Here is a 26,281-nt window from a genome sequence, read left to right as displayed (position 1 = left end):
CGTTCCATTTAAAAGACAGCACATTTAATTACGTGTGCCTTCTCACTCACAGGCAAAGAACAAGACAAAGATGTGACAAGACACATGATCATGAAGCCGAGGCCGGGGAGGATGCAGGGGTCCAGCTGATGAGTCGATTCACCTTCCGCAGCAGACCCTGCTTAGGGCCCTTTTAGCGCCTGCGCGTGGCACTGGTCACCGTCTCCCTGAAGACAATGTTCTCCCGTCAGGTGTGTCCCTACCAGTCCAGGCAGATCTCAAGTGGCCAGACGCATAAATGAAAAGACCCCCTCCCTTCACTGTCAAAGACCTTCTTCCTTCCTTTCCATCATGTCACAAAAATCAAATAGCATTTGAGTAATTCATTTTAGAAGCCTTTTTATTTGGGGTTTTTTTTTTAATGATGAAATTATCAGACCTGTCAAAAAGCTTAGGTGATATGGACGCTATATCCATAAGGTGACCAATTCTGCCAAGAATACGGTGCACAGAGGCTTGCTCCCGTTCACCGGCCAATTCAAGCGCTTCTCAGAGGCCGCAGAGGCCTCAGTCACCTCAGGACTGCCCGCTGTCCTTCCACCAGGTCTCCTTCCAACCAACCCGAAGATAAGCAGGCTGGCTGCTCACCTTCCCAATTATCACCCAAACGGGCCTTCTTATCTCCACTCCTACAAATGCAGGCGGCAAAACCTCCACCTGGAAAGTTAAGTCCCATTTCTCACTTCAAAAAAAGGCATCGAGAACCAAGCAACAAGCTCAGAAGAGCCAAGAAGATGGATTTTTCTCCACTAAAAACTGACACAGCACATTAATTCTTTGTGTTTGTCACGTGAACCCTCTCAGAGTTATTCACCCCTTCATCTCTGGGGCCCTCTAACGCCTCAGCGTTCCTTCTTCCCATACCTGTTTTCAGGCACCATTTTTTTACATTAAAAAAATTAAAAACATGCAGATAAAAAATTTCACCAGGGTGCTGACTGTGAGTTGTTTTCCCAGTATTTGTACCGAGACACCTCTCGTCTGCTGACTCTCGAAAGGGTATGGATGCCGCGAGGGTGGTGCAGGGGAAGGTCAGGAGGTGTCACCTTTAACTGCCAATCACTGTTTTCTCTGCAAGGCCCCCAGTTTTGTTCAGCGATCAACCCAATAACCTTGGCCTTATTACCAACTCTTTCTGACCAACCTAACAAACTGAAAGAAAGCACAACATATACAAGTAGTAACCTTTTCTAGACATCAGCATCACAGCCTCAATCAGCCATGTGATCAAGTACTCCAGTGAATCAACCCCCAGCTGTAGCTCCTATCCGTACTGAACTATCTGCTGCTAAACCCTCAGGGAAGTGATGTCACTTATGGCGTTGGGTCACCAGTCCCTCCCTTCTCCCTTGAGAACTCAACTGAAACCCTAATTCTTGACTCCAGTATGTAAAGCCACTGGAGAACCTGGCATAGTGTGAAGAAAAGAACGTGGCACCTGCAGCCAGATGCGCGTGGGTTCAAATCCACCTCCTCCTACTAGCTATTTGTTTCTCTAGGACTTGGTTTACTCATCTGCAAAAGGACAAAAAAAACGCACACATACTATAGTTTTCCTGAGAATAAAATATGAAAATTAACTTTTTAAAACTGGTACATAACAAATGATCCCATGTTCCCATTACAGTCTGATCAGAAGCCTTAGCTGCATTCTTCTTCTGAGTCACAACTGCCAAATTACGTGCAGTAGTAGTTGAAATGCAGACAACTGGCACACGGTAAATTTCAACTAACGGCTGGATATGGATAGATAAATCATGCAAGTGTCAAGGAGCTGACCCATCTCAAGGCTTCATCCTCAAATCACACACCTGACCACATACACACATCACTGCTCTCCCTCATACCACATCTTTCTCTAGGAAAAACGAATGAACCACTTAATCTACTATATGACCTTCAAGGTGCATCCTGACCCAAATCATGACCCCGGGCCAGGACCACAGTGGTCCTGATGCAGAGGCCTCTGCAATCGGGCTGTTGCTAATACAACCTCACTGGTAACTCCATCCTGAGACTACAGATACCACACGCTGTGAAACACAAAGGTCTCAGTGAAAAGAATTTTTTGCACAACCTTCTGAAGTACAGTCAGCGAACTGTCAACTAAGCTCAGCAACTTCCTCCATGAGCCTAAGGCCACCCACCTCTTCCCTGCCTGCCTCTGCTCGGTGTGACCTCAGAGCAGGTTGTCACATCTTACAACTCTTTCATTTAATGACCTGACTTTTCTACAGGAATCTCACTTACTCATTTAACATATTCACACATTTATTTACAGTGGCTAGAGCTGTAATTCTGCAGGGTCCCCCATGACAGCCAGATTCCATCTTCCGCAAAGGGGCTTTCATCCTAACTCATGAAACATCACTGTCAGTTGTTACCAACTGAGATAACGCTTCAGAGAAGGTAAAAGCTCATTTCTTCTGCCTCTTTTGTTTTTCCCCCTTAAAACAGGAGCAGCCCCCCTCCTATAGTTTTGTCTTCCGAAAAGACAAACCACCAGTAACCATCACCCAAGTCCAACTGTACTTCCTAATACCCTGGCCTCCCATGAAGGTTCACGGCCACAGCCACCCTTTTCCTGGATGAGAGAAGCCCCAGAGCTCTTGACTCAAAGGTAAAATCACTCATTTCCAAGTCGTTTTTGTAAAAACTGTCCTGTTTCGTTCTAGAGGCCCAATTCTAAGTATGCAAAAGAAAACGAAACCATATATACTGTCTACTGTGCTTCAAGTGTATTCAACCCAATTTAAAAAACAAACAAACAAACAAATCTCTCTTCCGAATCAGGAGTGAAAATTAAGCTCAACATTTTCAAAAGAGACGTACAGAATACTGTGACCAGCCTGTAAATATCAAGCCTACCCAGATTTCCAATCTCTCCTTATTATCTGTTCCCCAAGCAAATCAGAAAGAAGCTAAGAAGCCACCAAGGCCACTTCAGGGTTGATCTGGATTATCCAATCCATTAAGGAGACACCACCCGATTGAAACCCCCATCATACTTCCTCTTCCTTTTTCAGCACTTTTATCGTACTCCAAACAAAAAGCTTTCCCATACTTTCTCTTCCCCATTATCTCAGGAAGGAGGAGGGGAAGGAAAAACCGTAACCTTACTCATGTACACCAGTCACCCCAAACTTCAGCCAATTCTAGGAACAGATCTCTTCTGCCTGGAGTGCCCTTTACCCACTAGAGCCCCTTAAAGAACTGCTCAAATACACACCCACATGCCACCTCCTCCAGGAGGGCTTCCTTTCTTTCACCCACTTTTTGGTTAATATCACCCTGTACCACCAGCGCTCACCGGAGTCTGCCAATGCCAGGCTATAAGCACATTAAGGACAGCAGGCGCAGCTCGCCCCCTTGCCCAGCCCCGAGCATGGTGCATTAAGCACAGCAGACATCCACTAAGTCTCTGTTGGTTGAAGAATGAGCATCATGGCTCATCAGGAGTATTAAAAGCACTTAAGTGCTGGTAGAAATTGGACTGCTTAAATGGTCTTGGTTAGAGGTTAGTGACATTTCTGATGTAACTGCTGTGAAAGGGAAGAAAAAAACATCAAATGGAATTCCCAGCCTTCCCTTCAGTTCTAAATGCAAGACAGTGAACAATCCTTTGCAATTAAGGCAACCACAGACTCCTTGCCTTCAACATTAGTTACCCCTGGGGAATAAAATCATACAGTTCTGCACTGTTTGATTTTTTTTTTTTTACCATTAGTTATATATTACTTCTATAATATTTTAAATAAATTAAAATTTGTAACAGCTCAATTTTTAGAAGGAATCTTTACGGGGGGGTGGGGGGGCACCATGTGGTATTTTCCCTTCTTAAAATCCCCAACAGCCTCCCACAGGAACTGGCATTATGGCAAGGGACTGAGACCCTGAGGACCAAACCGGGCTCAGGACTGCAGAAGCTAATGAGGAAAAAACGGCACATGTTCACAGAACAATATTTCAGTAGAATCCAAATGACATGCTTTAAAAACACCCTCCTTGATTTTTAGGGCAGTGAAACTATTCTGTATGATACTAGAAGGGTGGACACATGTCCTTATACATTTATGAAAACCCACAGAATGCACAACAGCAGTGAACCCTAACATAAACTATGCACTTTGGGTGATAATGATGTGTCAGTGGAGGGTCATCCCTAATAAAAAATATAATCTGGTGCAGGACACTGATGGGCAGCAGAGAGTACCTGGGAAAATCTCTGCATCTTCCACTCAATTTTTCTGTGACCCTAAACTGCTCTAAAAAATAAAGTCTAGGGCTTCCCTGGTGGCGCAGTGGTTGAGAATCTGCCTGCCAATGCAGGGGACACGGGTTCGAGCCCTGGTCTGGGAAGATCCCACATGCCGCGGAGCAACTAAGCCCATGAGCCACAATTACTGAGCCTGTGCGTCTGGAGCCTGTGCTCCGCAACAAGAGAGGCCGCGATAGTGAGAGGCCCGTGCACCGCGATGAAGAGTGGCCCCCACTTGCCACAACTAGAGAAAGCCCACGCACAGAAACGAAGACCCAGCACAGCCATAAATAAATAAATAAATAAGTAAGTAAATATTTTTAAATAAATAAAGTCTATTTTTAAAAATGAGTATCCTCATTGTTCCAGTTACCCACTCCCCCAAACAGCCCATACTTCCCCAAAACACTCAGTGCCCACTACTCTTTACAGAATTTTTAAATGGGCCATTTCACTTTAATTATTAAAATTACCTCTGGCTAAAACTGTAATAAATCAGGAGTTCTGATTTAACCTGCCAAGTTTTATAAATTGACATCTCCAGACCCCCAAGTATTCTAAAACATCGTGCCTCTTAAGAGATTAAACTAAACCAACTAGATAGATCAAACTCCAAAATCCCCTTCTCATTTAAAACTGGCATTTTAGGATGCTTCAACTGTACAAATATTAAAGAAAATTATTTTAATAACATAATCCCCAAACAACCCATCCCCAACACAGCTTTCATTTTTCCTGATTCCTCTCCAGGGCGCACCCGGCCGGTAAGAAGCACCACAGGGACCCTAGCACCACCCATGTGGGGTAAAACGAAAACCTGCCAGGTTTAGAGTTAACCTAGAGGCTTCTACAGCAATTTTTGCCCGTGTAACCAAACACTAAGACGTTTGAACAACATCCTTGTTAACTTCTGCTACCCAGATGATTCAAAAGTTACTTACTAGCGCTTCCCTGGTGGCGCAGTGGTTGAGAATCTGCCTACCAATGCAGGGGACACGGGTTCGAGCCCTGGTCTGGGAAGATCCCACATGCCGCAGAGCAGCTAGGCCCGTGAGCCACAACTACTGAGCCTGCGCGTCTGGAGCTTGTGCTCCGCAATGAAAGAGGCCGCGACAGTGAGAGGCCCGCGCACCGCGATGAAGAGTGGCCCCCACTCGCCGCAACTAGAGAAAGCCCTCGCACAGAAAAGAAGACCCAACACAGCCAAAAATAAATAAATAATTACTTCAGGCATGACATTCATTAAACTACACATTAAAGAGCGTCAGGGTCAAAATTAAGTATATACTAGGTATTTGGAACTCTGGCATATGACTTATCTAATAAAACTCCCAGCACCCAAGAAACTACAAGCTGCTCTCGACTTCCGGACAATCAGCTCATGAACTGCTCCCACTGATAACAGACCAGCCACACAGCGCCCCTCCCTGCCCATCCCCCCACCCTGGGGCCAGGGGTGGAAATCACTGACACTGTGACAAAAGAGTTCAGAGTAGAAGGCCTCACAGTGAGGAACAGGTGAAGCGAGGTGCAGCACCCAGGTGCCGGTGAGATCTGGAACTCGGGCTCCTCCCTTTCCAATCACCCTCCCCACAGTGCTCACGCCCATTCTCATATTGCGAACCACCCCCTGATGACCTAATTCATAAATCACCAGCCTAGCCTGGACTCTTCCCCCAAGCTCCAGACCCAGGCATGTAACCACCTATTCCTTTCCTCCACCTACATTCCAGTCACCTGAACAGAACTCCTTATCTGCGTAGGTTCTTCATCATCTATGCCAATCGGTGGCCCCATGATTCATTCATCCACACACCCAGGCCAGATCCCTAGAGGCCATCTTAGGATTCCTCCTTCCCTCCATCACCCTCACCGCCAAGCCGGCCCATTCTGCCCAGGGCTCCCTCTTGAATCCCATCCAGCCACCAATGCCTCCGTCCAGTCCCGCATCAGTGGTCTCCTACCTGGGGGACCAGCCTCTGCCCTCTCCAGTCCAAGTGCCAAACTTTCAAAACAAAATTGGTCTCATTCTGCCACTTCAAACATTCCTGGGAATTTTGCATCACCTAACAGGCCGAAGCCCAAACCACTCAGCATTGTCCTTTATGAGCTGGTCCCCAACTACCTCTTCAACTTCAACTCTCTTGTTCTCTTTTTTCTTTAAAGTCCAGCAAAACTGAATTCCTTGCACTTTTCCAAACACTCTGTGCTATTAAAAAAAAAAAAGAAAAAAAAAACAACTCTCACGCTTTTGAACATTCTATTGTCTGGATTCTTTCTGCCTTTTTAAATAAAAAAAGAGCTCAGGCATCATTTCCTTTATTGAGGTTCAAACTGCCACCTCTCGATGTAATCACTCCTTCCTCTGTGTTTCTTCTGCGCCTTATGCTTCCTTCTACAACTGCATTTATCCCAAGGAAAAGTATGTTTACACACGTGCCTCTGCTCTTAGACTGTAAGCCTCCTGAACACGGGGTTATCATTTATCTTCCTAATCCCAATGCCAGCACAGTGTCCGACACATGGCAAATCCCTCTGCAGCCCCAAACATCATTCCTGTATCATGCCATCAATTTTTCACTGCCTAATATTCTACCTATTAGATATCTATTTAGATCAACACACATTCTTTCTTCCTCTAAAACTGCTACTTTTATGAACTAGTATAAATGCTTTTCCAACATCTACCTAAAATCAATTTTAAAATGAAGAATAGGAATTTTCATTGAGAACTTCTCAATGAAATGTAGCAAAGAGGGACTCACGCCAGAGCTGCAGTATCAGGAAGGCATTAAAGGATGAAGAACAGAGGTACTGGTGGTAACCGTGAGGCCCAGCACAGTACAAGAGACCAATCTGAACTCAGAAATGTTGCACGGGACCAGTTCTGCACCAAGAAAAGTCAAGTCTTCCTTCTTCTCCAACTCTCTTATACTAACTAGCTTCCTGCCTTCAGAACCAGGAAGTCATAGTTCAGTTAGGCTTTTCTAAGTTAGCCTCAGAACTTAATCACCATTTATAAATTCACTTCTGTAAGAAAATGTGTGGGACGTCTAACCAACACACTTACAAATGAAATCTGAAATGTACTTGGGAACTGCCCATAGTTTAAACTTTATTTCTGACACATGAAAAAATCTGCTTCTTTTTGCATCAAACTGTAACAGTGGTGATCATGGAAATAGATTACAAATAAAAACATTAATAAATCCCTTATTATTTTTTTGTTTTATAAAATAAATGGCCACACTGACTACATCACTTCCTAGTATTTCAGCTTAAAATAGCAAAGATCTTTACGAAGTCTGACAACACGTCCTCTTTTTCTTTCATTGCACTTTTATGCAACAAGTTTCCCTTTCCATGATCACTCTTGTAAGAGTTAAATAACTAAAGGCAATCAGTCACACAATAAAGAAAAAATTGCTTTAATTTGAATAAAGAAAAAAAGCAGAACGGTTCTAGAAAAGTTCAGTAATGCTCTACTTTCATACTATTGCCTTGTATTTCTCCTTAAGTTTTTCCATTCATTAAATATATATGGTAGAAGGGCAGCAGCACAGGTCCACGCCCCTAAACCCAAATCCCCAACGTCTCTGAAAACCAAGAGTTTTTCATGACTCCCTCGGAGGGGAGGTCTAAACTGATCTGAATCCACGTGGCAGGAAAACCTGAAGTGATGCGGGGCTACTCGGAGCCCCAGTCCCCGAAGTCAGGCGCCCGTGGTCAACACTGGCACCACCACCACCCTCAGACCCTCGCTCACATGTGCGCCTTGGGCGGGAAGAAAACGCGTACACGCGGTACGTGTGATTTCAGTGACTACAGCCCCGGCACTCAGAACGCATCCACTATCAAACGGGTAAAAAGCACACCCATCCTCTTGGTGCGGGGAGCCAGACTGTTCATTCACAGCAGTAATTTTAAGTCACCATATTTGCACCTGTTATTGTCCCGTGAATTTCTACATCTTCTACAACTTTTCATTAAATCAAAGACTAAAAAGAGAAATGCAGGATATAAACTATTTTAAAACTGGAATGTTGATCACATATACGAAATATTCATCTGAAGAACACAATCCAGCCAGGCAGGATTCCCACCGTTCCACTTGTTCCATCCACCGCAGAGGAGCCGGAAAGGAGTGGTCCTGTGGTTCTGAATTAATGCTCACATGAACACGTGTGTACACACGCAGAGTCTCTGTGGGCCCCCATCCACACATAGGGTCCTCTGTTTAGGACACAGCTGTTGCAGGGCCAAGGGGCCCAGCATGAATACGTAATACCCCTTGGTGAGTGTCTGGCTTACTGACGTAAGTGAAGCAATCACCTACAAACACTCATGAAATAACCACCACAGTGCTTTCCAATAACACTGTTGTGGGAGGAGGAGGATGGCTAATTTTTCCTTCTCCAAAGGCAAAATGAAAGCAGCAAGGTAATTCTATCTAACCAGCAGAACCAAACAGGAATGTGCTCTGGCTAGAACTCCGTGTCCTAAGGATGGGGCATGCTTTACCTCAAAGAGGTGAGTCAGAAATGCCGTTAAAATCATCACAAGGAAATTTTCGTGAAAATGGGGGGTGATATTTACCATCCAATTCTGAGTGGAAAACAATGTACGAAACAACGCCTGGAAAACAGCTCTATTCAAGTAATGGGATTACAGACGCTTGTGCTTTAAAAACAGTTTAGTGGTGGATGGACTGAGGGGTGTTTTTCCATTTCTGCACCCATCTTCAGACCCCCACTTCACACTGTCTTTCACAAGACTATGTGCAGACAACATGGCCAGTCTGGGGAGGGAGCTCCAACCCTGCAGCAGACAAGCACCCGGAAGCCCTCCCTCAAAGGGCCTTCGCGGAACACAGCCCCAGACGGAAACGAGAGGGATTCCCGCTGCTCTGATGCACAAGGACGAATCGAGAGAGGGATCATTTCTGTGGAATTTCAAAAACAGCCTTACTTAGTGGCTGTAGCTAACATATTAAGAAATAATCTATGCAACAGGCTAGGTATAAAAACATTGAGGGGGGCTTCCCTGGTGGCGCAGTGGTTGAGAATCTGCCTGCTAATGCAGGGGACACGGGTTCGAGCCCTGGTCTGGGAAGATCCCACATGCTGCGGAGCAACTAGGCCCGTGAGCCACAATTACTGAGCCTGCGCGTCTGGAGCCTGTGCTCCGTAACAAGAGAGGCCGCGATAGTGAGAGGCCCGCGCACCGCGATGAAGAGTGACCCCCGCTTGCCGCAACTAGAGAAAGCCCTCGCACAGAAACGAAGACCCAACACAGCCATAAATAAATAAATAAATAAATAAACCATTGAAGTTAGTTACCTTTAAAAAAAAAAAAATTGAGAATTTTACCATTTTAAAAAGGCTTAAGGACTTCCCTGGTGGCACAGTGGTTAAGAATCCGCCTGCCAATGCAGGGGACATGGGTTTGAGCCCTGGTCTAGGAGGATCCCACATGCCGCAGAGCAACTAAGCCCGTGCGCCACAACTACTGAGCCTGTGCTCTAGAGCCCACGAGCCACAACTACTGAGCCCACGTGCCACAACTACTGAAGCCCGCGGGCCTAGAGCCCGTGCTCCGCAACAAGAGTAGCCCCCGCTCGCCGCAACTAGAGAAAGCCCGCGAGCAGCAACGAAGACCCAATGCAGCCAAAGATAAATAAATAAAAATAAATAAATCTAAAAAAAAAAAAAATTTGCAACTTTAAAAAAATAAATAAATAAATAAATAAAAATAAATTAAAAGGCTTAAAAGTATTTTACCACCTTCATAACAATTAATTTTCAGGACCTTGAGGGTTTTGTTCCTTTTGGAAATATAAGAGAAATAAAAAAATAAAAACACATTTTTGATGCACACGCATATATGAATATTTATTTATTTATTTTGGGAGAAAGGCTGAGAAGGTCTCCTCTCAAGAAGCATTTTGCTTCACATAAGCAGTAATTCAACCAAGAGAAAGAGAATACGTAGATCCCTGGGAAAACTGCTTTTCCATTAAAAGCTACTTTAAACCATGCGATCACTTTCAACTGTGACTGCTTCACGGTATGGGGAAATGGAGTTCCATCCGGCAAGAGCCAGGGCCACAGCTTCGCGCTGCTGGCGGTAACGGCCCCGGGCCCCGCTGCGGAGGGTGGCCTGAGACCTCCACCACTGTCAGGTGTACAGATCCCATCACATCCTGCCCGCTGCACAGATAAACACAGGCAGCCTGTGTCACCAGGCCAGGAAACGCAAGCAGTTTCACTTCATGTAAGCACTTCATTTTTTCTTGAAGAAGACAATTGGGAGGAAGGCATTCTGAATGACACAAACAGGGGTTTTTACAAACACTTCAAATTCTTTATTAACAAAGGAAAGAGAAGAGCCCAAACCTCATAACTACCTTTCCAGACACAGTCCATCCCCTAAGTCTGCTTAATACGCCATCTACCCTTATACTGGAAAAAGCCATACAGCGAACTGCAAAAAAATTACAACACACTTAAAAAAAAAAAAAGTCTCCTACTCCTCCCAAAACCATCCTCAAATAAGCAAGTCCAGTAAGATCAAAGTCTAGCTAATCACAGTACACTCCAATAAAAGATTGCTAATAGAGAAATACAGATCATTTTTTGAATTAAAAATCAAATCAACTATTTATACATAAAAGCACAAAATCTCTGACAACTCAAACATTAAAAAGACTATTGGTCCGGAATAGTATTCTCAGTTCAGAGACATATGTACATCTTCAGTTAAGTGCTAAGCAGAACAACTATGAGAAAAGAAAATCGATTTTGCCCCGAGGAGGCCACTCATTTCCTAGCTGTCCCCTCCCTCCACCAGCAGGTGTTCCTCACGGGCCTCGCATCATGGGGGAGCTGGACGGACTGACGGTGGGGACCTTCCCTGAAGGTCTGCCCGTACGATCCAATTAAGAAGAAAAAGGGCAACAGAACACAAATACTAACGGCTCACCAGCGGTTACCGGGCAGAGGACTCTGGGGCAACCCTGCGGGGCAGGCAGGCTCTCCCGCGGGGCGAGGGGGTGGGAATGCAGCGCACAAGGAAGCCGGGTAGGAACACCAGGCCCTGAGTTCTGAGCTGGAGTTTATGTTTGGTCAGGAAGCCACCAAAGGTTTTTAAGCAGGGAGCGACATGATGAAAACAGCTGAGAGATGATCCTGGCAAGGCTGTGGAGGAGCTTCAGGCTCAGGGCTTCTGTTCTGGTTCAGGGTTTTCCAAAAGAACCATGAAGGCTAGTTCTGAGAGATGCATTTCTTAAAAAATAAGGTTCCAAAGTCAAACAGACATGGAGCACACATCTTCCTCTGCCCCCTAACAGGTGTGCAATACATGCTACCACGGTAAAAATTCTAACAATTCTTTCCATTAAAAAGCCTATTCAATTTTCAAAGTTAGACCTGTGGTTCTGAAGTCAGTCTCTGAAATACACGCCCTAAGTTGCAAGCACTGACTTTCCATGACTTTGCACTGAGCTGCTCTTCAAATGGGCACCGCTGTACGGTGCTCCCAGGGGGAGCGACAGGGATTTAAGGATTTTTAATTTTGCAGTGCAGCGGTTCTCAAAGTGTGGTCCCTGCGGCAGCCACACACCTGGCAGCTTGTTAGAAATGCAAACTCCACCAAGCCCTCCAGGTGATCGATGAGCATAAACGCTGAAATCTCAAAAGCACTGTTAGATTACAGTGTACTTTTTTCAGTTAATATTTCTGCACAGTTCAAAACAACCTGGGCAACACCTGAGGGGTAACAAACAGAAGTCAAAGGCTGCCATCCTTCCCCAAGGGCAGCATGAGGGCTCAGCAGAGACAACAATGAGAAACAGACCAGGGACCGGTCACCTCCCCCCACTCCCACAATCCTGAATTACAGGAAGTCAATTAAGAATAACACTGGGACATGAACAAAGTCTTCTTCAAACGTGAAAAAACAAAATCGTGGAAATAAAAGTGACCAAAATACCATGAGTGACCAGCCCTGAACTGGGCTGGTCTCAGGGAAGCTGGATGCACAATTTGGTCGTGAAGGAAACAGCAGCCACGTGAGGGGCGGGGGCACTCTGGTGGAGGGAGGAGGAAAACACAAATGCCAGCACCAAAAGTCAGGGAGTCGGGGCTCTGCTCTCAGGGCGGGAGCCTTGGTCGTTTCATTAAGCCTCAGTTTTCTCATCTGTAAAACTGGTCTAACAGCCCTTCCCTCAGCAGAGGCCCCGAGGATTAGCTGAGGGCATAAGCTGCTCCTCCCTCCCTCCTTGTATTGGAAGGAGCGCAATAAAATTTAGTTCCCTTCCTACAAGGCTCCTACTAAGGGCATCAACATGGGAGCGCCAAAGGACCACTTGCTTTTCCCACTTATCTATTCCGGTAACACAGTGCAGCAGAAGGAAAAAGCCACCCGCCTCCTGGCAGGAACTGCTGAGGAACTGAGCAATTCTTTGTACTTACGTATCTTTTTCTTTTTAAATTACCTCTCAAGAAATGTTTGGTACAATGAAAGGGCATCAAACCCGGGAAAGAAATGCTCAAACAAGACCTTTCTACAGCAGGTTCTCAGTTCACCAGGAGTTCAGGTAGCAATTTAACGACTTTGAGTCAACCGCACTGAACTTGATTTTAAAGTGATGCTGGGAAACTGCGTATAACAACTGCTGACCAAAACCAGTCCCCAAGTTCTGGATTACTTTTCATTTCCACTCGTTTACCACTGTACGTTTCTACCTCCGAAGGTGCTCTGTTCTAAGCAGGAAGCACACTCTTGGAGTCACGTATCCACTAACGCGAGCATTTGAGGGGCAGCACTGAGCCACGTGCGGGATTCCCGAGTCCAAGGCGCCTCGTCCCCAGACACGTGCAGACTGGGTCCCCCCACGGGCACCTGACCCACCCTGGCGGTGGCGCTGCCAGCTTCCCAGGAAGCCTACACTCAATCCCGGACCAAAGCTGCACCCCCAAAACATCAGTCGACTTAAGCAAATGTTCCTCCAACAAGATACCGTGGGGCGCCCTGAAAACGGTCCTGTGCCCACAGAATCCCGAGACTAGAAAATGAGAGACAGAGGGGAAGAAAGCATTCAAGTCGGGGAGGTGGAGGTCACAGACAGACACATGGAAAAACGAGGGTGTGTGCACACTGCCTTTTTCTTACAGAGAGAAACCAGAAGGCATCACATGATGAAGAGGAAAGCGGCTCAGGAGTCCCTCCCCGCCCCCACGGACCGGTGGGTCCTGACCTTGGAATTCAAATTCTATTCATTCATCTATAACTTGAAGAGAGTGATTTCCAGGTAGAGAGCACGCTGAGCATAAGATCTACTTTGGTCAATCCTGAAACCCCATTGAAATCACAGTATAAAGGGGGTTTTCTTAAAAAAGCCTTTAAACCTCCACGTACCAGGAGAGAACACCCGCAGCAAGAAAATTCCAGAAGCTGGAAAGTGGGTGGTGGAAAGAAAGATGGCGAAGACGGCAAATGCTAAGCCCGAGGCAGGGAAAGCAGAGAATCAACTGCACCCACCCTGCCGAATCCCCAGGAGAGCAGTGACTGCGAGTCCTGCAGAAGCGGTGGGACGCCCAGACAGCCTGCCCGCTGCCCACAGCCAGGAAACTGCCCCGTGCCTCCCCAGGAAAGGAAACTGAAAGCATATTCTCTGCAAAGGAAAATGGAGGGTTTCAGGAGCGGGAGTGAAACTACACGGGGCACTGTGCCCACCCTCAGCGCCTTTCCTCATCCAGAGCGAGCCTCAGGCGGGAGGAGGGACCACGAGTGGACAACCACCAGCCCACCGGGAGCAGCCAGAAGGCCTACGGGAAGGCTTCTGCAGGGAGGCACGATGTAGAAAACGCGATACGCAACTGACATCGGCCCTTCCTCACCTCTCATGCCCGCTAGGAGCACCTACATCACTGGGGTTAAAAAAGCCCCAGTCAGGGTTCAGACTTCCAATCAGCCTGTCCCCTACTCTGAAATATGAGTGGACATTCGAGGGTGGCCTCTACCACAAAACATAGAGACCAAAACCAACAGGGGGGCAAAGGGGCCGTGGGGGAAGAGAATCTATTCCGAGGGAAAAAACAACATAACTACAATTAACATACTCAGGGAGATGAGAGCAGATATGTCAACTGAAACAAGAAAGCAACAACATTCAGAGAATCAAAAAGAGCCCTCACAATTTAAAAAACGAGAGCAGAAATGAAATACTCTTTGGAAGAGCTAGAAGATAAAGTTGAGACAATCTCCCAGAAAGCCAAGGAAAAAAGACAAAGAGATGGAAAACAGGTTTCAAAGGGTAAGAATACTTGAGGACCAGTCCAGAAGGTCCAGCATCCAAATAATAAAGAGTTTAAGAAAGAGTGAACATAGGAAATGGGAGAGGAAAGGGAATCAAAGAAACAATTCAACAAAAAGACCTGAGTTGTCTGATTGAGGGCCTATGAAGTACCTGCCACAAAAAATAAAAGAAGACCCACATCAAGACACATCATGATGAAACTTCACATTACAAAGAAAAAATTCAGACCCTATGAAATTCAGGAAAAATGAAACAGCTTGCATGCATAGATTCCGGTATCGGTGTGGCATTGCATTCCTCAACAGCAACACTGCAAGCTAAAACACAGTGGAGCTGCTGTCACAATTCTCAAGGAAATAATTTCCACCCCATGACTAAACACCATGCCAAAATATCAATCGAGGGGAAAGGCAAAAATAAGAAACTTGCAGGTAGATATCCAAGACCTCCAAAAAACCTATCTCCCATGCACCCTATTCACAGGAAGGCCACTACAAGATAGGCTCCACGAACACAGTCATGGAAACCAAGAAAGATGGCAGGAGACACAGAAAACAAGCCACCCCGAGAGAGCAGCCCAAGGAATCCCGAGGATGAAGGCAAAGAGGACAAGGGATGGCAGAGGGGATGCCAGCGATACAGGTTAGGAGGCTCACAGGAAGCAGTCTCCCTCCAGAGGAGTGAAAGGGACAGATAGCCTGTGTGCTTCACCTGACATTCCCAAGAGGCGATTTCAACAACTGGCAGTGGGTTTGGGGGTTGAATAAGTTACAAGTGCTGCTACAGACTCCCCAAAATCATATGGTGAGACCCAACCCTCGATGTGATGGAGGTGATCAGGTCATGAAGGTGGCGCCCTCAGGATTGGGATTCCTGCCCTTATAAGGAGACACCCCCCCCCCAGAGCACCCCCTCCCCCTTTGCCCTGTGAGAACACAGCCAGAAGCAGGCCCTCAAAAGACACAAAATCCGCCAGAGCCTTGATCTTGGGCTTCCCAGCCTCCAAAATTGTGAGAAATGTTTGTTGTTTAAGCCACTCAGTCTACAGTATTTTGTCACAGGGGCCCAAACAGACTAAGACAATTACATTTCCCAAAAAAAAAAAAACTTCCAAATAAGATTTGAAAAGTAATCCTGGTTTACTCATGGCTGGCTGGGCTTAGCGTTTCCACAGTCACGTTAATGTACACACGAATCTAACTGAAGTCACCAACGTAAGTGCACTGGGCACAGGGAGGGGAGGGACACGGGAGGGAAGGAGGCAAGGACACGAGAACTAAATCCTCATCTTCAGGGTCCAAAGTCTACTGACAATGCCTGAAACTAGGGAAAAAAGAAACAGCGATTTTTAAATGCTCTTTGTGAACAAAGAAGTAACAACAACAACTGCCAGCAAAGAGGATGGAAGGGGCTGCCTGGGGAGGGGGTGAGGGAAGGAAATGGAAGCCGAGGGCAAGGAACTGCTCTCTCCCAACAACCCTTACCACGTGCATAACTTTTCAAATAAAAACTAAACAAAAATTCTAAGTAATTAACATAAGACAAAGGATTTGGACCTACACGGTCCTTTCAAATCTTAGGGCCAGAAAGTCTTTTTAAAAACAGGAAGAGACTTAGTGGGAAGATAAACACGGGCTACGTATTTGGTAAGCATTAATGTAAAACTCGAAAAGTTCCCACAATGTATTCGGATACCAACAGGGCTCCTTCTACTGACCAAGACCCTCCTGAAAATATAATGGAAGGTCTGTAAGTGGACAGTGCCATCCCCAGGGGCGTGCACACCACGGGCCTTTGTAACCCACAACCGGGATGCTTTATACTTTGTCCCAAGCAAAGGTACATCTCATCTTATTTTCCCTCCTCTAAATCTTGGAAACCAGGGAGCCATTTAGGATTAGGAAACTCGGCATCGACCCCAGGAGCCAGGTGCTGTAACAGCTCTGCTTTTCTCCTTCTCAAAGCACTGAGCACTGAGAGTTTGAAAGGTATTGCACTGCAAAAACAGGAGTTACGGCAGGGAAACGACCAGTCAGTCGGATGACGGTGCTTGACTCTGAGTGGCAATAGAGGGATAACAGAGTCGACTTCTATTTCCTGCGCTCATACCCGCCACGAGATTCCATTAATGATAACAACGCTGAGCCCAAGCACCAAAAAAAGCCACAGCAGGACTGGGTTGGGTGTGGTCCATTTCCTGTAGGTATGGAGTTTCCGAGCAGGCAATTCTGAATCACAGGGAGAAATCACCCGAAAAGAGAGCAGAGCGGCCCAAAGATCCTCAGGCTCCTGGACCCTGGCCTCAGTGTGACTGTAAAATACACTAGGAAGAAGCAACCACTACTGACAGGCTCATTTCTTCAGGAACTCCTCACGCCGCATCTCATACCAAAGTCCTAGAAAAACTGTTCAACTCAAAAGCTGTGTCAAGACGCATCAAATAAGTAAACTCTGCTCCACACACCAGAATAGTGAACTCAAAGATGACCACAAAAATTACAAAAAGGAACAAGAAAGCAACGGTGCCACTTACCCGTTTAACTACCCTCCGCCGGGACACTGTGCTACGTTAGCAGCCTAGAAAAATCTAATCTGACCAAGTTCTACATGAAGGTCACTGGTTGTATGTGAAATACTATCAAGAACGTTCCCTGATACGGGATTAGAACCAAAATGCCCTGGACTCCTCCAAGTTGTTTTCTTTTTATAATCTTCTGACAACCCTCCCCCTCCAAAACTGACTTTAAGCAAAACAAATTCTTAACACTGTTAAATTTTGGTGATAGAGAAGAGGGACTATGAAGTCTTGAAATGGGTATTAAAAAAAAAAAAAACCTTAAATATAGGCTACTAACAATAACAGAGAATGTGTCTTTATTTTCCTTATAGCATAGAGCATGGGAAAAGGTCAAAAGCAAAAAGCAAGGCGCGTGAAGGAGAGTGATAAAGACTATAAAGTGTTGGCTAAGAGTTCATATTACAAGGTTTGAGGCAACCTTGCTGAAAGGTCCACCTGCGCTGCGGGCGGACATGAGACCCTCCCACCCTTCAGCCTCCTCCTCTCGCTATCCCGGGGGCCTCCCGCCCAGAGAGCCACCGCCGCCTCCCAAGCTGCAGCCAGCGCTCCCAGCATCCTTCCACCTTGGCCCACCACGTGCGCCGCCCCAGGCGGCGGGGAACGCGGGCCCCCTCCCCAGCTGCCGCCCCTCCAGCTCCAGGGCCCCGGCTGGGCGCCGCGAGTCCGCTCTGCTCTCGCACCCCGCGCCCTGCTCTCTGCGCCCCCCTCCCCCGCTCATCTGAACCTTCTCGGGGAGGGCACCCCAGTCGGCCCCCGCTAGGCCGCTGACCTCCTGAGCACCGGCCAGAAGGAGGGTCTCACCTACACCTGCCGCGGCTGCCGCAGAAATGTGCCGCAAGGACGCGGCTCCTCGTCCAGGCCAACGCTGGACCACATTCTCCGGGTCAGCCTGGCCCTCGAGATGCCTTCAGGGCCTCCACCTCACAAATACCCTGAACGTCCACACACGCGGAGGAAAAACTACGAGAGCACTTAAGGCAAGATTAAATGCAGCTGTCCTTCTGTTTGTCTTCACTTCCCAGATTTCCAGAGCACACAGGTTTCCCCAGGGTAAGCAAGAGCACTGAAGAAAAGTTCCCAACTCACCCAAACTGGCCATTAAACGTTTCTCTCTCTCCCCACACAGAGGGGCATTTCTCAGCAAAGGTTTCTCCAAGCAGCCAGAGAAACGCAAAGATGATGTTAATACGTAGAGACTTTGCGTTTTCCAGCTATTCCTGTAAACGGTCTGTACTTTCAAATATGAGAATATCTTACAAGTATGACATCCTCAAAACATGCTAAACTAACTCAGGCCCTGTCATACATGTTACATATGAAATTAGTATAATTCAGTCGGCTGTGAAATCAATTTAGTTTTGCAACAGCTCTTTGTTTTTCTTCTTAATAAAATGCATCACACAACAGTACATCACAAGTAGTGAGGATGAGGACTGTCTTCCGAAACCTTTACTTTCAGGTCTTGATGTAAAATATATTTCTTACATGGATCACGGTCCAGAAAAGGTTTAAAGTGACTGATAAAATTCCGTTATAGAAACTTATAAACCAAAGTCTAATTCTTTTTAAATTACAACTTACGCAACTAGAAGCTGATGGATGCTGCCGCCTCCAGCTGAAGCTGAATTAAATCGAGAGAAGCAACAAATGCTCAGCGAAGGACAGGGGGTAGTTAAATCCACAACTCAACCTAATTTCTTTATGTCTATTCGTAGTTACTACATTCAGTTCATGATTTCTATTTTCTTCCCCCATGCTAATATGAAACTGGGGTGTGGGAGGTTTAAAAAAAAAAAAAAGGAAAGGCCCCTGGCAGCCTTCATGAAAAGGTTATTACAAAGGATCACTCGTAACTCACTCAGATTTACAGTCATCAACCCCTCACCAAGCACCCGGCACAACAGTGTTCAATAACGGTTGCTGATTGAACAAGTAAAATACCGTATTTTAATTTCTTCAGCAAACCCAAGTTGGAATGAAATAAGCATTACTGTTTGCTAGAGTAATAATAAAGCAATAATACAGCATGGTGAGTTAGAGAATGGGTCTTGAGGGCAGGAAAGACCTGGTTTCCAATCACAACTTTGCCACATAAGGCACTATCTCACCTTGGTCAGTTCAGTCTCTGCTGGTTTCCACGTCTAGAAAATGGCATACATTACACCTATGCCTCAAGCAGTGCCAATAAGAATCAAGAGGCATAAAAATGATTTGCAAGACAATGAAAATGATGTTTTCGCTGAAATTATTCTGTCATTCAGGTTTATTTTTTAAGCATCTTTGCCTAGGCTGCCTGAATTCACTCTGCTGTCTTTCTGAAATTTTTAAGCCAACGCCTTATGAACCCTCATCAGGAGATGAGAGAGGAAAAGAGGGAGGTTATGGGATGCATCAGGACACAGCACAGGAGGGTTAGTTAGTACTTCTTTCCTCCTGTTTTAGCCTGGAGAGCAGTCCGAGGCAGGTGTGCCTTTAATTTAATCCTCCACAACAACTCTGAGGAAGGCCTCCCTGGGCAGCAGCAGCTGCTGATTCAAAGTAGGAAATAAATGTGCTGGTTGTTTTTCTTTTGGAGTGGAAGGGAGAGGGAAGGAATGTTCTTCCCCAAACGGCACACTAAAAACAATCATCATACAGTGTGTAGATGCACTTAAATACAGGGGTGACTCTGTCAGAAGCCACCTTCATGCCCCTAAAACTCTAACAGCTGAAAATTTGGTTGTTTCAACCCAACAAAAATTTATCAGCCTTTACACTGAGGAAGCAAAATAGAAACAGTTCCCTTGTAACACTACCTAGGAAATACATTTGGGAGGCCAAATTATTAAAAGAAATGTACCTTCTTTTCCCAAGATTTAAGAATTCCGGCCCACACTCTTGAAGAAAAAAAATAAAAGGGGAGGACAAAAAATGTGTTGAGACTAGACACCACCTGGTGACCATCTGATACTGACTCCAGGGCACTAGCCAGCGAGGCTTTAAGTACCTTTTTAAACTGATTCGCTTTCCACAAAAGCTGAATACCTCCATGGTAAGCTCTAAGTGAGGCAAGTGTGCTAGATTACAACCTGATTAACAGCGTTAAGAGTCTGTCTAAAGAAAGTACACAGCAAACGTATTTTTTAATCATTACAAGAGGCCCTTCTTGCCCTACTGGTCAGAAATAATTTTTTACCCAGTTCACCCTGCCTTCCTGTCTCTAAATTCAAACCAAACCAAAGCAGGAATTTTTAGGAAATACCAAGAAACCACATCTGATTTTTACCTAGCGGTCAGCAGAAGCTTAGGTTTTAAATGCGTGTTGAGTTTAACAGCTCTTTACATGAGATTCAAGGACAGTTTTCTTCAAGCACCGTCAAGTTATTAATGTTAACTGTTACATTTTTTTTTTAAAGAGGCTAAAATTCTGGTAACTTTGTGTTCTTATTTTTCTAGATATCAAACCTGAACAATGAAATCGAGTTTTCTTTTTCAGATTTAGAGGGAGAGAAAGAGAGAAATGCTCTCTCTTTAAGGAGGGGGCAGATTCCCGGCTCCTATGGAGTCCAGGTCCGAATACCGCACTTCTCAGCCCTCAAGGGTGAGGGGGGGGGGGGGGAGAAAATGAGCCCGTAGAAGGCTATAAAATAAATAGTCCACTGGGATACTTGTGTTTGTTTTCTTAAAGCTCCTCTGCTCCCTTGCTCGGCTAGCCCGGGAGAGCCAAACTTTAAAGACATTCCCTAACTGTACCGTCAGATTTTAATGCCAAACATTTTGCCCCCATTTACGCGCTTACAAACATTACAAATTAGCCAAGGACGGTGGTTTTATCTTTCAAAGGGCTAAAAACAGTCCCCGATGGCGAAAAACCTTAAAGCATCCGTGTAAATTTGGAATTCAACTTCTCCCCCTTTACCCCACTCCGAAAAAAGTCACTGGGAGGCCAAGAGGCCACAAAGTGGCAACGGAGAGGGCTACTGGGAAGGGACTCAGCTGCATCCAATCAAGACTCCAAGCCAAAGCCCTGGGTCCCGGGATTCACACTCGAGTGTACCCTGTGCCATCGATTCCTTCTTCCAGAAGGGTTGAAGGCTCGCACTTTCCCCTCCGTCTGCACCGGGAGGAAACGCGCGGAACAGACGCGCTGGAAGTGGAGCTGGCGGTGGCACCTTCCTCCACCCCACCCTGCCTCCTCCGCCCTCCAGGCCCCGGGACGAGCCGTGGCGCGCCCTAGGCCCTCCCCCGCCCCTAAACTTTACCGCCCCCTCGCCGAGGGGAACCGGGGCCTCCACCGCCCCCCGCCCGCGCCGGGGCCCTGAGAGGGAGCCGGGCCTCCCAGGGCATTTCCCCACATCACTTCTCCCCGGGAATGGGCCGGCGCGGGGCCTGCGGCTCGGGAGGCCCCGGGGGTAGAGGGAAGCGAGGAGGGCGCAGCGGCCGGCAGCCCCACATCCCACCCCCCCACCCCGACCACCGCGACTCCCGGCCGGCGAGGCCCGCCTCCGGGCCGCGGCCCCCAGGCCCCTGCACACACACACCCGCGGCCGGCGGGCAGGGCACCCCGGGTGCTGCGAGCACGACGCGGGAGGCCGGCGCGACCCCGGAAGGTGCAGCGTGGGGGGGGGGGCCGTGTTTACACCGCCAAGTTCCCCGCTTCCGCCCCGGCCCGCGCATCCCTCCCTCCCCTCGGCGGCCCGGTCCCTGCCTACCTGCATGCCGGGCAGGCCCGACTGCACCGGGGAGTGAGCCATGGCGGTCAGGACGGCCACTTCCTGGGACGGGACGGCCGGGCCGCGGCGATCCGCGAGGGCGACGAGGCCCGCGGGCCGCGCGCAGCCCTCGGGCGGCGGGGCCGGCCGGAGCCCAAGGCCACCCCAGCCCCCGCGGGTCCCGGGCCGGGCGGCGGGCTCAGGGGCGAGCGGCGGGCCTCGTCTCCATGCACCGCACTGGGGAGGGGTTGCGAGGAGCGCGGGGTCTCCCCGCGAGCTGCCGCCGCTACCGCTGCTGCTGCTGCTGCTGCTCGGCTAGAACCTGGCGGCCTGGGCCCGAGCGCTGGCCGCCTGGAGCCGGAGTGGACGGGCACAGCCGGCCGAGCCCGCGAGCGCCGAGCCCGGAGCGCGCCCCGCCCCGGCCCGGCCCCCGCGCCCGCCCCCGCGGCCCGGCCGGGGACCCCGCCCCGAGCTTCCGGGAGGGGGAGGAGGCTCGCGGCCGCCCGGCGCCCTAGGCCGCAGCCGCCTGCGCCGCCGCCTGCCGGAGCGGGTGGAGGTCCGCGCGTCTCCTGCGGGCTGCACTGCCTCGCAGCCGCCGGGGCGGGGCGGAGCGGAGCGGGGAGGTGGACGCGCGGGCGGGTGCGGGGAGGGGGCCTCAGCTGAGGCGACCCCCGGCGAGTGGAGCGCGGGGACCGGTCCGAGCCGGGGGTGGGCCACGTGCCCATCCCGCCCCCCAAGTACGGGCCGATCGGGCGCCCAGCGGGTCTGGGCGGTGAGGGCGCGGTGAGTACCAACTCTTACTCTACCGTCTCCCTCCTGCCCTCCACGCCAGCCCACCCCTCTCCGCCTGGCCCCGGGGCAACGGGCTCCAGGCGACCTCCCAGAGGGCAGAGCCTCGGCCAGGGGGACCGCGGGAGGGAGAGTGCCCAGCGGAGCCTCAGCCAGTGGCCGGTTCAAAACTACCAGGGCGGAGCTTCTTCGGTGTCTGGGGGAAGTTTCCAGCCAACCCAAGGAGGAAAGCCGTAGGGGAGAGGCCGAGAGCTGTTAACTCCCGGTGCTTTGGCTACTGGAAAACACCCGGCTTGGAACGCTAGGAGCTGTAAACTTAGCTAAAAAGTGAGGGGGCTGAACCCCACCATCTCTGGGCTCCGGACCAAGGCGGGGGCGTCCACCCACGAGAAGGGAAAATGGGGGAGGGAGGGGCAAGGAGGAAGGGAAGACAATGGAAGGAAACCGTGTCTAGACTTTCCCCTGGCCCTCTCCCGCTCTTTCGGCTGCCTCCACCTTTTAGCCACTTCTCTTCCAACTGCAGAGGAAAGAAATAAGAAGGAATGAGTCAGTGCTGCCTCCAGAAAGTAGTATTTTATTTACAACGACAAACAGTGGCAGCCACTGAAGTGATCTGCTGCATCCCAGGTTGCTAGGACCCTGGCGTCTCATTCATGCCCATGAATGCCCTCGTTGCACCACGGCTGGGCGAGGTTGGACATACAAAAATGAGCCCCTGAGAGTTCACAGACTATTGGAAGAACCTAAAAAGTCTTCCACCAAAGTAAAGAGTGTTTATTCTATGAAGTGTCACTATTCAGAGTGCCCTCGTGTGCTCTGGATCAGACAAGGAGCGAGGTGCTAAAACGCAACCCCTGCTTTCCCTTTGGAAATATGCATGTTTTTCTGCGGCATCCTCCAGGATACTTTCAGATACCTTCATGGTTGTCACTGGTGCACTGTCTTCACTGAGTCCTGAAGCCCTGCCACCCCCAAGTACTATGAAGAGAATATGGCAGATGCAAAGTTAAAAAAAAGCATGAACCCTGATCCTTAAGAGCTCACCAGCTTGTGTAAATTTTGTGTACCAAAAAAATGGGTACCTAAAGAGATGGACGGCAAAACAGGCAAGAGCATGAATATTAAAAATTCATCATCTTCAACCCAGGAATTTTACTTACAATAACATATCCTAATGAAACAACCGAGAAGTGCAGAAAAATGGATATAAAAAGATGTGATGCGGTGATATTTATGGTCATGGGAAAACTGGGAACAGATTAAAAGTCTAACAGAGATTGTTACTTAAATGATAATATATTCATACAGTCATTTAAAATGATGTACTTCAATATTTAGTAACATGGAAAAATATTTTCATTATATATTAAGGAAATGCAGAGTACAAAGCGGTATGTATAGTCTGATCTCAAGCTACTTCATATGTATGAAGTTATATTTAAATATATATCACTTACATACATATATATAATTTTATGTGTAAATAAAGAAAAACCTGGAAGTATCTATATATACACCAAGACTTAACAGTGGCTATGTCTGGAATTAAAGATGATTTTTTTAATCAGTAGTCATCCAATAGAGACCATCATGCTAAGAGGTCTCTCCTTAGGGTCAGCCATCAGGCCAGTAACATGGCAGCAAGATGAGGAAGAAACAGGACAAGTGGACAGAAATGTCTGGGCACTGATCTAAGGCACTACCATAGGAAACTCAAAAGAACCCTTGGGCCCACTTTGCAGTGGGCTAATTTCCAACGAAGGAGCCACGGGGGGCATTGAACCATAATAATCTGGGCATAAAAAGTATTCAGAATGCCATTTTGTATCCAGAGGCTAGTGAGGCTAAGAACAAGTAGGTTACAATAGGATGGGATTTATCTGGACACAGTGACTTGCATTCATTAGCTGGTCTGTTTCCCTATACCCTGTTTATCTCCTCACCACAACTAAACTTCATTTCCTCCTTTGACCATATTTATACAATTGAGCAGCATTCTCCTTGAAAGAGAAAAGAGAAACAAAACAGGAGTTACTGGCTCCGCTCAGTCATATGCAGACAGTACTCAGTATGGCCCTGACAGTAGCCCTCTCCCTTTGTTTTAGCAGAGCAGAGATGATTGACAGGGCCTGAGCTAATGATGAGATCCTGCCCAATTGTTCATTACATTCATTCAGATATTAACACATTTCTTGAACGCCAACTTACGTCAGACATCTACTTCAGCGCTGGGCATATAAAAAACTGGACCCTCACGTGCCTCATCCCACCCTTGGTGACATGGTCTCCCAGAATCCTAATTTCAGAATCTTACAATACCAATTGATTAAGATTAGAGCCACACTAGTCATAATTTCCACTAAGGAAAGAAGAGGATTATCCTCTCATCCTCTTCCTCTTGTCACTTTCCCTCCACTCTCAATTACAGTTACAACAGATCATACACTACTATAATTTCAGAAGGAGAGATTTTGAGGGTCTCCATAGAGATTATGCATTTCCTGGTCTCCATGGAGATGCTTACTAACCCATGCAATTATTTTCATCCCCTGACCCTCCTTGTCTTTTGTGTTGACTTAAAGACACGAATTGGGCAATGCATTGTGCTCTCACATATATTTGGGACCACAAAGGACGTTTGCATACCCCTCCAAATATAGAACCCTTGTGTTTGACTTCCCCTAAGCCAGCTCATAGTCTCAGCAGAGCTCGAAAAGCTCAGCCGAAAACAAGAATTCAACAATCAGTCCCTTCACTTCTCCTGAGTTGAAAAGATAAACACCCCCAAATGCCACTTTATAAAGAACAGCTAGACAAGTAGCACATTAGCAATTTAAATTTACAGATTAAAGAAAGGGACTTACATGGTGAACTTTAAAGAGAAATATGAGTAGCTTGGATAAGTACCTAACAGAAGGCTTAACAAATTTCTACACATGTAAGCAGGTGAAGACACAAAAGAGGAAGACAGATAATTAAGACCAGTATAAAGAAGCATGTCTAGTCACAGTTGGATGACGTGACAGCAAGAAAATATATGCTAAAGCCCTAGGAAAAGATCCAGCTACCATTGAAGAGTGGTGCAAATGACGTATCATTCTGTGGGTGCGAGGCCCAGAGGGCAAGCCCTCACAGCAATATCACTCTAAATCAATCTGCCTTTGTTTCCTAAGGATGCCATTATGCCATTACAAAGTACTACAGACTAGGTGACTTAAACAACAAAAATTTATTTCCTCACAGTCTTTTGGAAGCTAGAAGTCCAAGATCAAGGTGTCAGCAGGATTGGTTTCTTCTGAGGCCTCTCTACTTGGCTTGTGGCTGGTCATTTTCTCCCTGTGTCCATACATGATCTTCCCTATGTGTCTGTGTATGTCTGTGTGTATATGTCCTGTTCTCCTCTCCTTATAAGAATGCTCATCATATTTGATTAGGGTTCACCCTAATGCCTTCATGTTAATTACCTCTTTAAAGACTCTATCTCCAAATACAGTCACATTCTAAGATACTTCAGATCAAGATTTTAACATATGAGTGGGGTCAGGGGACACGATTCAGCCCATAACACACCCTTCTCACTGTAAATGCACTTCTGGTCACCCACTTTA

The 26,281-nt window shown here is 47.4% G+C and overlaps 1 protein-coding gene across 1 annotated transcript in view; it reads right to left on the bottom strand.

Annotated features, from left to right (window-relative positions):
- STK24 (serine/threonine kinase 24) overlaps window positions 1-22,251 on the bottom strand; it is a 103,723-nt gene extending 81,472 nt beyond the window's left edge. Inside the window, exon 1 of the mRNA XM_057533033.1 lies at window positions 21,885-22,251. Within this exon, the coding sequence (XP_057389016.1) occupies window positions 21,885-21,926 (42 nt within the window). The 5' untranslated portion in view covers window positions 21,927-22,251. The remainder of the gene's footprint in view (window positions 1-21,884) is intronic.
- Between the last annotated feature and the right edge of the window lie 4,030 nt (window positions 22,252-26,281).

Source organism: Balaenoptera acutorostrata, chromosome 18 (genome assembly GCF_949987535.1).
Source record: "Balaenoptera acutorostrata chromosome 18, mBalAcu1.1, whole genome shotgun sequence".
NCBI lineage: Eukaryota > Metazoa > Chordata > Mammalia > Artiodactyla > Balaenopteridae > Balaenoptera > Balaenoptera acutorostrata.
This window is presented reverse-complemented; position numbering and strand designations above follow the sequence as displayed.